Source organism: Pteropus medius, unplaced genomic scaffold, assembly GCF_902729225.1.
Source record: "Pteropus medius unplaced genomic scaffold, Ma_sr-lr_union100, whole genome shotgun sequence".
NCBI lineage: Eukaryota > Metazoa > Chordata > Mammalia > Chiroptera > Pteropodidae > Pteropus > Pteropus medius.
This window is the reverse complement of record NW_024349799.1, coordinates 4,312,956-4,324,682: the sequence shown is the minus strand read 5'-3', so window position 1 is coordinate 4,324,682 and position 11,727 is coordinate 4,312,956. Positions and strand designations below refer to the sequence as shown.

The following is an 11,727-nucleotide window of genomic DNA, read 5'->3' as shown; positions in this document are numbered from 1 at the left end:
CAATGGTTCTACTATTATGGTGAGTTCTTTGTGTGACACAGCAGCAGCTATGTTGCCCAGGTTTCTAATGCCGTATAATCATATTGGCATAAGAATCCCAATGTCCGGGACAACTGCTTACTCTGGGGGAGTAGCAAATGTCAAAGGCTAATAACAATTGACACTTCCTTGGGGATGCCAGGGAGCCAGATTCCAGGTTATGATGTGACCTGCCTTTGATGCCCAATGAACTATGACTTCTGAATGGCACTTTGTTGGCTTTCAGGAGGCCAGTGCAGTATCCAAGGCCTTAAAAATCTGGAACTAACACGCAGAGGGAAAACCAGTTTAATAACATCTTTCCCTTCCTTATTGCTAGCTTCCTTGTTTTTTCTTTCTCTGGCTTAACGAATATCAACACAAGAAATAAAATTTCTGACACTTTTTTTTTTTTTCCGTCCAAGAATATATTTTCTTGTTTGAGTAAGTGCCATCACCTTCCCTGACTCCTTTAGGAAGAATGGAAACATTCTGTGAGTCACGTCCACCGATTTTCAGGCTAAATTTTTCGAGCATTCAGTAGAAGGCAGTGTGGTGTGGAAAAAGTAGTGGTCAGGATTCACGGCACCCGGGTCTAGTCCCCATAACCATGTCTGAATCCGTATGAAAGAGGCCAGTGGCTCTGCCTTAGTCTCCTCATTTGTAAAGTGCATCAAGTCGGCCTTGGGTGCGAGTGCGTTCTCTCGCACATGTAGAAAGCGATGATTTCGCAGGACCCCAGCCAAAGTCGGAGCCGAGCCTCGGCGGGGCCTGCACGGGACTGGCTTCTGGGCGCCGCGCTGGTAATTGAGGATTGCGCGCGCAGCGCCTCCACCGCCTGCGGTACCCAGCGTCTCCGTTGCCGGGGGAACTGGGGGCGGTGCGCTTTCCGGCGCTGTCGCGGCGCGTTGCAGCTGTCATGGCGGAGACCGTCTGGAACACTGACAGCGGGGAGGCTGTGTATCGCTCCCGGGACCCCGTGCGCAACTTGCGCCTCCGGTAGTCGCATCGCCCCGGAGCCCCATGCTTTTATGCTCTCAGATAATTCGAGCCTGAATTCCGCTGTGTTCGGCTGCCCCGACTTCGCTTACAACCCTGATCACTGCCTCCACGGTCTCTCTGCGTCTCCCCTCACTACTCGGAACCCTCTTCACTCGCAGCTTCCAGACCCACCCAAGCCTTTCAAGTCCCTGCCCCTCCCAAATTCCTCGGAGCCCTGGATCCCCAGTACACTTTCTCATCTTCACTCTTCCCTTAGGACCCCGCGCCCTACTCACTTCCCCTCAGTTGCCTGCAACCTTGGTAGCCCCACCCTCTTATGTATTTTGTTTCCCCCATCTTTGCTCCGTGTTGCTCTCGTGTGTCTTGTAACAAGTATTTTGGGATTCTCTTTTCCTTACAGAGTCCACCTGCAAAGAATCACATCAAGCAACTTCCTCCAATACCAGCCTGCTGCCCAGCGTGGGAAGGACCTCATAGACTTGGCCACTTTTAGTCCTCACCCAGCTGCCAGTGGGTGTATGGTGGTGATGTGACCTCATGAGGATCTGAGAGTCGTCTAGGGTGGTAGTGACCTCTTAAGACAGGGTAGACCCAGGGCTGTAGTCTGAGAAAAGGCATAGAGAGGTTGGGTTCCTTGCCTAAGGGCACATGGCTGGTAAATGTTGAAGCCAGGATTTGATCCTAGGCAATTTTAACTACTATATTATGTTGTGTATGAAAATTGAATGACATGATTCCTGCCATCAAGATATATTATATAATAAATTTGCCTGGCAACCTAAATTCCTTTTTTTTCCCTTCTAAATTCCATTTATGACATTTTTTTTTCTAAGAGAAAATATGCTCCAAATTCTAAGCATACGTATAAATACTTTTTAAAACAATTTTAAAATTGGAGTACACTTGAAAAATGTGCACATTAGCAGTTTTTCTTATCTGGGAAGGCAGAAGAGTGAGACAGAGAGGACAGTGTACTTGTGTTAGGCCTCTAGTCTCTGCTTTTGTTGTTACTGTTAAAAAATATTCCTGGGCGAGAGTGTGGGTTGGTGGCTTGTGAAGCATATATTTCTGAAAAAGGCATACTCAGCTAGGAGTGTACTAGATTTGGTTCTTTATAGAATCATTTATTTGCCTTTCTTCTTCTCTCCTGATACTTGGTCTCCTAGGGTTACAGTGTTTGTGATTCTAGATATATGGCTTCAGGAATAGTAAGGATAAAAATGCCAGAGTTTCCTTAGCAAATGTAGACAACTGGGATTGAGGAAGAGCTATTTAGCCAAATCCAAATTTCAGCTTCTGCCACTGAATTAGATTAAATAATTCCTGGAAGGTATCATGTTCTTTTATTCAAATTAGAGTAGTGATTAAGATTCCTTAGATCTTAATCCTGGCTTCTGTATATACATAGCCTCTCCAGTCTTTGTCTAGAGTGAATGCTTAACAAATCACTGAACTGCAACTGGTTTTGTGGCAAATATATGAGCAGGGACTTTGGTTATTACTAACCACAGAGCTAGAAGTGGTGCTGGTTTGGCTCAAACATTTGACTCACTTTGTTGTCTTTGGAGGTGGACACCGCCCAGATGAAGATGAAGAGGAGGAGGTCTTGATTGGGTGGCAGGAGAAGCTCTTTAGCCAGGTGAGCCATTGCCACTTGTCTACTCAGTCTACCTCTACCTGGTCCACCTTCACTGGGATGGTGGCAGGGAAAGATTCTTGATACATATAGTCAAACTGATTTCCAGAAAGCTTCTAACAGTTTATAGTTTCCCCTGTTGTGTTTACAGGGGCAGTGTAACATAGTGACTGCTACTACTACCCAGTTTTATGATCTTGGGCGAAGCACTTTTCACTTCTGGGCCACATGCCATCTGTAACAACAGAGTTGGATTAGACCATCACTCTGGTTCCTTTTAGCTCTAACATTCTTTGGATTCCCTGCCCTCTATTAGTTTAGATAAATGAGTTGGCTATGAAGATGTGTCCAATTGTATCAGCTCTATAGGACTGCTTTAATTGAACAGTTATAGAATCTAAAGTTTGACATATTCTCAATAGATCTCTGTTTCCTTGTGACCTCAGTTTGAAGTAGATCTGTACCAAAATGAAGCAGCCTGTCAGAGCCCTTTGGATCATCAGTACCGTCTAGAGATCCTGAAGCTGGAGGATTCGGGTGGCAGGAAGAATCGCCGAATCTTTACCTACACTGACTCTGATAGATATACCAATTTGGAGGAGGTATTGCTCTTTCCAAGGTCCCATAGTTTCCTTCTCCTTTGCCTCCCTGAGCTTTCTGGCCTCCCTGGATTCCGTGTGTTAAATCAGGAGCCTGTGAAGGGGAGACAGAGAGCCTGTCTAGGAACTGCCTTGTGCTGCTGGCAGCCAAGCTGGAGTAGAGTAGGCACAGTCTGCAGGTGGTGTAGCAGCTGCTCCCTTCTCCACCTGCTGGAGGGCCTGGAGTTGCTAGCAGGGTCTCTAGATAGGCTTACAGACTACAAACTGGGAGAAGCAGCCACTCGGCTTGCCTTCCTCCATACATCTTGAGGTAAGACAGGGGAGTGTAATCTAGAACCATCTAGGTAAAATTCACCAGGGGCATCAGCTAAAACTCTGGAGCATATGTGGGTTTGAAGAGGAGTTCAGTACATCCATAGAGAATGGCTCATGTCCTTGGTTTGCCTCAATTATGTCAACATACCTTGGTGGACTTGTTTAACATTTTCTTCAGTCATTGCCTGACATGTTCTATCTTTTCAGTGCGATTTTAAACTCCTTGATGGAGAGTAGAGCCTATATTTTCTGATTTTTGTCTAAAACCTTGTAGATCTCCACAAGGAGCAGGTGTTAAATGAATATTTTTGAAAGACTGATGTTTTTATTAGGAAAGCTGTGGGTTGGTAGCATATAAAATTTGGATTGTCTGTTTTGGAAAAGTAAATAAAATTACATTTAATGCTCAGTTCCCATGTGAGAATTTTCCGCAGAATACTTGTCTCCCATTTGGCAACTTCCAACTACCTAGTTAACGTCAACATGTACCAGGCAAACTCACCCAAGTTGTTTTTGGTATCTGCTCAGAGATTGCAGACTCATTTTAATATTAGCATAAATAAAATCATTTGTGAAGGTTAATATGCTGCTAAAATCTTAGGGGAAACCAAAGATGGTAGAAATCTTCTTTGGGTTGTTTGTGCCACTGCTCCCCTCCATTAGCATGTACAATTGTGAGATGCCTGCACCTTTTAGATTCAGGTCCCGGATGAGGTTTCAGGAGGAAGACTTCCCTTCAGGTACTTGGTCCTGTGTGGCCCTGACCAGCTGGGTTACACAGGATTGCTCTCTTTTCCCAGCACTGTCAGAGAATGACCACTGCAACCAGGGAGGTACCATCATTCTTGGTTGAGCGAATGGCAAATGTCAGGCGGCGACGTCAGGACAGGCGAGGGATGTGAGTGCAAGTGTGTGTGGGGGCTGAGGGATGGCCTTTGTGGTCCTTCCATGCCAGAGTGCTCGGCATGCCCACCGACTCGAGCTTCCCATTCTACAGTAGGCCCCCACCTGGCCGTGCTCTCCTGTGTTCCTCCTTCAGGCTTTTCAGGGGGGTTCCAGGGAAGTGACCCTTCCTGTGTTATTTCTCAGGGAGGGTGGCATCCTCAAGTCACGAATTGTCACCTGGGAACCCTCAGAAGAGTTTGTCAAGAACAACCATGTCATCAACACCCCTCTTCAGACAATGCACATCATGGCAGACCTGGGCCCCTATGGAAAGTGAGTGAAACATCTCACTGCCTTGCTCAGATCCTCATCATATCTCCTCTCACTAACCATCACTCACCTGTTATAGTCATCCAGGGGTATATGGGAGGGAAGGACTTTTTCTTCTTTTTGTTCTTCATAGTTGTTCTCAAGGAAAGTATTTTACCATGATAATTTTCACTATAGGCTTTGTCCTTTCCCCTACCATGGGCTGAATACCCCTTCCTCTTACTCTGGAGGTGGGACCAGTGATCCTGAACCTTGTTGATTTTCTGGTTTCTAGGCTTGGCTATAAGAAGTATGAACATGTCCTCTGTACTCTGAAGGTGGACAGCAATGGAGTGATCACAGTAAAACCTGACTTTACTGGCCTCAAAGGACCCTACAGGTGAGAGCAAGAAAGGACTTCACTTCTTGCCCCTAGTTGAGGAGGTGCTCTGAAAGCCCTTCATCTAACTTTTAAATTCCCAGGCAGTGATTCATGTTCTATTCTGGTTCATAGACCCCTAGGATACTGGGGATTCTATTCTCAGAAAATGTGTAACTACACCAATTTGAAAGTGATAGCTTCAGCAGTATAGTTAAGTGAAAATAATTCTCTGTGCTGCTGAATGTAGGGGCTAACCAGAATAGGGTGAGATAAACTCAGCCAGGTCTTTTCCTCTGGCCAGCTGTCCCTCACTTCTACGTCCTAGAATCACAGAACTATAAATTAGAGATTACCTAGACCCACCTGTCCATTCCTCACTCAGTTGAGCGAACTTGGTGCCAGGGATGTCGTGCTTTAGGGTTTCACTGTGACTTTATTGGCCTCGAACCTATACTCTCTGAGTCTAGTCTGGTGCCCTTTATGCTTTACCATTGTGTTTCCCTCTCCTGGTTGGTCAGCATTCTGACCACCGTCATCATCATATACTCTAAGTGAGGTGTTTGGCCAGGGATGGCTCATCCCTGAGCTGGATCTGGAGGGTGCCATTTCTTGTTATCAGAGTTGGTCCTTTTGTGGCTTTGACCTTACAGAATTGAGACTGAGGAGGAGAAGCAGGAGCTGTGGAAGTATACGATCGACAATGTGTCCTCCCTTGCACAGCCAGAGGAGGAGGAGCGGGAACAGCGTGTGTTCAAGGATGTAAGAGCTAGTTCATTCTAAGTGCTGAAGGGGTGAGCTCAGCACCTGGGAGCTGAAACCGTGCCCAAGGGTGATGTCGGCAGTTGCAAGGTCTGCTCTTAATGGCTCTCTCCTGACTTAGGCAGCACTGCTGACATATCAGACTCAAGTTTTTGATCACATTAGAACATCATCATCATGACCATTTATTTGAACACTTACCATGCTCTGTGCTAGGTACTTCAGGTACTTTATTTCATTTAGTCTGTAAACAACGCTTTGAGGTGAATACTTTTATTATTACAATTATAAATGTGGAAACAGAGACTGAGAAGCTAAGCAGTCTGCCCAAGGGCATGTAGCTTGTATGTGTGAGAGCCAGGATTTGGTCCCAGACCAGTGGACTCCACAGCCTCCGTGCTTCACTTTAAAATGTCAGTGACTGGGATGCTTAAGTGTCCAGTTCTCTGTGGCATTTCCCATTATTGCTCCTTTTCTCCCTCCCATTCAGAACTAAACCCTGATCTGGCTTGGGTCACATGTTGAGTTTTGGTTTGGTTTCCTTCCTCAGCTCTATGGCCGGCACAAGGAATATCTCAGCAGCCTGGTGGGCACTGACTTTGAGATGGTAAGTACTGGGCTTCCTGCAGCACTGCCAGCTGGGTCCAGCCAGTGCATTCTGACTGTGGCTGAGTAACAGTGCCTCTCAGAACTCCCCAAGACAGACTCTTCAGTGTCAAAGGAAGTAAAAAAGGGCACTTAGAGGATAGTCCTTGCCAATGTTTTTAAAATGCTGCATATTGATATAGGTTAATGCATAGAAAAAGGCCTGAAAGGCTTGGGTGCTATGGGTGGCTTTTTCTGGGGAGAAGGTGGGATTGAGAGATGGCAGATGAATCCTGGGTGGTGAGAGATATGTCAGGGATATTTACTTTCTATTCTTTAAAACTTAGGTAGTTTTGAATTTTTAGTAGTGGTAATGCATTCATGTATTACTTTATAATTAATTTTAAAAGTAAATATAAAGATGACAAATGTTTTCCTCACTCTTCATGTGGGTAGTTTTTCTGAGGACCTCATAGAGAGGGAATAGGTGTTGTTTCTGTTTGTCAGATAGTTTGGTTCTTTAAAAACAAAACAAAACTCCAGGAGTTCCATTTCTAGATCTGGAAACAAGGATAGAATTATCCACCGGTCTCCCTCTCTCTTTCTAAAAAATTAACTTTAATTATTTTTATATTGCATTAGCAGTAGATGTTCAGCATTAAAAAGTTAGATAAGATGGGACTCACAAACAACTAAAACAGTAGACTCCCTAGTGTCTTGACCCTGGCCATCTAAAGGGAACAGGGCTCTCCGGGCTCCCACTGTACGCCAAAGGGCCGCTGTTGTGGCTTTCTAAATTTTCCATATTGAGTTGTCCTCCCCACCATTTACATTATGTACTTTTTTACAGATTTTAGAAATGAAGGAAACAGATCTGTGAAGTGGAAGGGTGGGGAGGAAATGTGATAGTGATGGATCTGACATCCAATATCAGGTCTTCTGGGGATTTGCAGACAGGCAGAAGTGCCGATTCCCTCCAGGCCTCCTGATCTTTCCCGCTTCTCTCTTTAGACTGCCCCAGGTGCCCTTCGGCTCTTTGTAAATGGAGAGATAGGTAAGTGTCTTGCCGGACAGAGATCTCTTGATGCTTGGGCAAGTGTTGTGTTAGAGCTGTGAAGTGATCCACCCAGCCCCAGTGGAGGCCTTGGGTTGTCTGCAGTACTTGGAAAACTCAGTCATGAGTCTTTCTTAGAAAAAGAGAGTTCCTGGTACTCAAGGGACTTTCTTCCAGAACTGTATAGACCCTTCAGGACTGGGTGGCTGCCAAGGGTGATGAGAAAATAAGCCGAAATAATATCCTGTTTTCTTAGTTTCAGCTCAAGGCTATGAGTACGACAATCTCTACGTCCACTTCTTTGTGGAATTACCAACTAGTAAGTAATATTCGTAAGTCTCTCCTTTTATAACCATTCTTACGGTTATAGAGGGGGTAGGAAGCCTGACCCAAAGCCTCTATAACTCTTCTAGAGGCATTGGGTCAGGCTTCCTACCCTACTCCTGCCCTAAAACTGTTACTGTTCTTTTCAAGGTCATAAATCACTTCCAAGATGTCCAATCCTATAGTGACTTCTTTGCTTTCACCTTCCTTGCCCTCTCAGAAGCATTTGAAACAGTTCACTTTTCCTCACTGAAACTCTTCTCTTGGCTTCTGGCTCCGTGCTCCTCTTTTCTCTCTCGTTGGTGGGTCATCAACCTTCATGGCTAATTTCCTATCTTCTGTTGATTTTAAACTGTTAGAATATCCAAGGCTGGGCCTTTTCAGGACCATTTCCTTAGTCTGAAACCCTTTCTGTCATATCTTTGCACGACTGGTTCTTTTGGTTTAGGTCTCAGCCTAAGGGTCACCTCTGAGATGTCTTCCCTCACTACTCAATCTAAATGAACTTCCACATCACCAGTTTCTTTACCCCGTTGTGTTTTCAGTATAGCATTTTTCATTGATAGTCTCTTATTGGTTGGTCAGTCTCCCTCTCACTAGAATGTTAGGTCCATGAGAGACAGGGATCTTTTCTACCTGGTCACCGAGATACCCAGTGACTGGTCATAGCACATAGTAGACACTCAGTAAATGTTAAATGAATAATTGATTGTGTGAATGAGTGAATGAATGGATGAAGGAACTTCATCTTTTTCTCAACTGCTTGCCCTCCTGCCAGGCAAACTTATTATATATGGTCTTTGGTTTTCAGACTGGTCAAGCCCAGCTTTCCAACAGCTCTCAGGAATAACACAGACCTGTGCCACCAAGTCTGTGGGAATGGTATGGACAAACGAGAGGGGTGCCTGGAAGGGAACAAGACTCTGATTCTGGGGTGGCATCTGAAGATTTATCAGGCCTACAGCCACGCCCTCTGGGGAGATTCCAGAGTTGGGTTTGACCTTTACCTGTGGGCTCTTCAGAGCTGCCCCGTCCTGGAATCCTCTCGCTCCTTCTCTGAGAACAGGAGCGAGGTGGGGTGTCCCTTCACCTCTCAGCCTCTAATTTCCTACCTGGGGTGACAGTTTTTCCTTTTCCCTTGGGAAGGTAGCCTTGTCGTTGGCCACAGGGAGAACAAATTCCACGTGAGGCCTTGCCCACACCATGACACCGTGTATAAAATGACACTCTTTTTTAGGACAGGGTGGCTTACTTCTCCTATCCATTCACATTTGAGGCCTCCTTTCTACACAAGGATGAATCAGCTGGTGAGTAGCTCAGTGCTTGCTCCTAGGCCTTGTGTCTCCTTAGGCTGTGCGTCTTCTTGGCGAAGGCCTCCCGTGATGTGGCTGCTTCTCTCACTTGCTCCCAGATGCTCTCCCGGAGTGGCCTGTGCTCTACTGTGAGGTTCTCTCACTGGACTTCTGGCAGAGGTACCGTGTGGAAGGCTACGCGGCTCTGGTGCTGCCCGCCACCCCAGGTGACCTTTTGTCCCTGTCCTTCATGTGGCTCACATGCCCTAGCTCCTAGGAACAAGACCAGCACTTCCAAAAGATTCGGCATCTTCCAGTGAGAAGTAGGGATAATTAGGAATTAGAAGCCGTTCACTTGCAAGATTCCTTGCTCCTTCTGAAGAATGTCCCCCCTCCATTAGTGACGACTGAGTGAAACTGCAGCTAACTCTGTGAAGCTAAGCGGCCTGAGTGTTTGTGGCATCTGCTCCCTGCTCCTCTGGTTGACTCGCAGCCTTGAGGGAGAAGCTGCATGGCAAAGTGGATCAACGTTCATTTTGAAACAGTAGCCGTTGTCCTTTATTGTATGCCAGGCATTATGCTAAGTGCTTCTCATTTAATTCTCCCAACTACTCTGTGAGGTGTCAGTGTTGTTGTTATTTCCATTTTGCTAGATGAGAATGATGCTCAGGGAGGTTAAGAAACTTGTCCTGGGTACACAGGTAACAATGGGCAGAGCTGAGATTTGAATTTGATTGATTTCCAAATCGGTGTCCTAAACCACCATGATGATAATATTCACCAGAGGTCAGACCGTCACCAGCCCAGTGTCGTAGTTGTGGCTAGGCCTGTGTCATTGCTGGGGAGTCAGTGAGGGACCACATGCCCTTTCTGGCCCTACCCTCATTTTTCTCTTCTTGCACAGGCTCACACACCCTGACAGTCTCCACATGGAGACCCATGGAACTTGGCACGGTGGCTGAGCTGAGGAGGTTTTTCATTGGTGGTTCTCTAGAACTGGAGGACCTCTCCTACCTGCGGATACCAGGAAACTTCAAGGTGATTTTTGTCTCTGAGGAGACTTCGTTCTGGGAATTTATGTTCCTGTCTCATCTGTAGAAAGTGGGATCTGGGTTAAGGTCCCTTAATTTTTTATTGGTTCATTATTAGCCCCTTCCTTCCTGTGGCTTAAACTAGAAGTCATGGCCACATTTTAAATCAGGTACAAATATCTATACTGCTATCGTAGGAGACATCTGGAAAATAGCGTACTTTGCGGGTTCCCCTGGTCCCTGTCAGAATAACCAGCCCCTCATTCCAGCCCATCACTGAAGCCTCGGTAACCAGAGGTAGGAGGATCAATAGGAAGCTTATTCTCAATGAAGTTGGAATGTTCCCTGCTTTACAGTTGGGATCCCTGTGTGAGCCTTGAGGTGATGGAGTCTAGGTGCTAGAATGAGGTTTCTCCAACGGAACTGTTCTCCCTAAGAATGGGGATAAGAATGGGAGTGAGCATGGTGCCTGGGGTCTAGAGCCTGCAGACCCCTGATGCTGTCTAATGGTATGCCACAGGGAGAGCGTCTGAGCCGCTTTGGGCTCCGCACAGAGACCACAGGTAGTATCACCTTCCGCTTGCACTGCCTGCAGCAGTCCAGGTGAGTGACCCTGGCCCTCTGCCTTGGGGCTCCTTATCCTGAGGGCTGGAGAGCAGCCTTGGCCATGTGGCACGCTCCCCTGCAGGGCCTTCATGGAGTCAAGTTCTCTCCGGAAAAAGATGCGGAGTGTGTTGGACCGTCTGGAAGGATTTAGCCAGCAGAGTTCCATTCACAATGTGCTGGGTAGGTTCCCCTGTCCCCCCGCACCCCCTAGCTGGCCACCCAAGGTCAGCGTGGGCTGTGTTGCCCCCTACACTGTGGCAGCTGACTGCTGTATTTGCTTCTATCACAGAGGCCTTCCACCGAGCCCGGCGCCGCATGCAGGAGGCCCGAGAAAGCCTTCCTCAGGACCTCGTGAGTCCCTCGGGAACGATGGTCTCCTAGCTTGCTGTGACCCTGGCCTTCCACGCAAGAGGACAAGACAAGTGATAGCTAGAGCCAGTGCTCTCTCACCTCTTCATCTTTCTTATTAGAGACCCGCTGCGAAGACCCCTGAGCCGGCCCCTCTGCCTAGTCTTCAGCAGGGTCTTCTCCCTGCCATGCGGCAATAAAGCCACAGAGACCCTGTGGCCTCCATATTCATATTTCAGCTACCGCAAGTGGACATCACACCAAGATGGATTATTTTGTTTTGAGACCAGTTTGGGATAACCCCATGGTTAGTTCTGTCCTCTATCTCAGCAGTGGGCTGCAGGTGCCTCCTTCTCCACAACGTCTCTACAAGTGGAGGCTCCAGAAAGAAGGAAAATGAGATAGATCTTTAATTCCCAGCCCAGGAGTCTCAGCCTCGTCTCTCCAGGGTAGGGTCGTCCTACTGTTTGGGGCTTGTTGCATCCGAGGTACAGTTACTTCTGGAATAAATGAAGGCTGAAGGCAGTGCCCAGTCCTTTCTGCTGGCTGGGTGGTATCTTTTATTGTATTTTTTGTACATAA

At 46.8% G+C, this 11,727-nt stretch overlaps 1 protein-coding gene across 2 annotated transcripts; it reads left to right on the top strand.

Annotated features, from left to right (window-relative positions):
- Positions 1-870: 870 nt before the first annotated feature.
- MKS1 (MKS transition zone complex subunit 1) lies at positions 871-11,689 on the top strand. 2 transcript variants are annotated; one of them, XM_039885740.1, is made up of 18 exons: positions 871-1,017; positions 1,421-1,530; positions 2,589-2,659; positions 3,103-3,258; positions 4,371-4,468; positions 4,660-4,788; positions 5,060-5,164; positions 5,797-5,905; positions 6,456-6,512; positions 7,502-7,544; positions 7,801-7,863; positions 8,680-8,750; positions 9,106-9,175; positions 9,280-9,387; positions 10,065-10,198; positions 10,712-10,794; positions 10,880-10,977; positions 11,087-11,689. In XM_039885740.1, the coding sequence occupies exons 1-18, from the start codon at positions 938-940 to the stop codon at positions 11,176-11,178; spliced, it is 1,677 nt and encodes a 558-aa protein (XP_039741674.1). In that variant the 5' UTR covers positions 871-937; the 3' UTR covers positions 11,179-11,689. The 2 variants fall into 2 exon arrangements, with proteins under 2 accessions (XP_039741674.1, XP_039741675.1); XM_039885741.1 differs by having other exon boundaries at positions 919-1,020.
- The last annotated feature ends 38 nt before the right edge of the window (positions 11,690-11,727 follow it).

What these genes read in the sequence shown, in the direction of transcription:
- MKS1 (XM_039885740.1), top strand. Translation starts at nt 938, where the DNA reads ATGGCGGAGACCGTCTGGAACACTGACAGCGGGGAGGCTGTGTATCGC. An exon ending in GACCTGGGCCCCTATGGAAA is followed by an intron (nt 4,789 to 5,059) that starts GTGAGTGAAACA and finishes TCTGGTTTCTAG; the next exon opens with GCTTGGCTATAAGAAGTATG. An exon ending in CTTTGTAAATGGAGAGATAG is followed by an intron (nt 7,545 to 7,800) that starts GTAAGTGTCTTG and finishes CTGTTTTCTTAG; the next exon opens with TTTCAGCTCAAGGCTATGAG.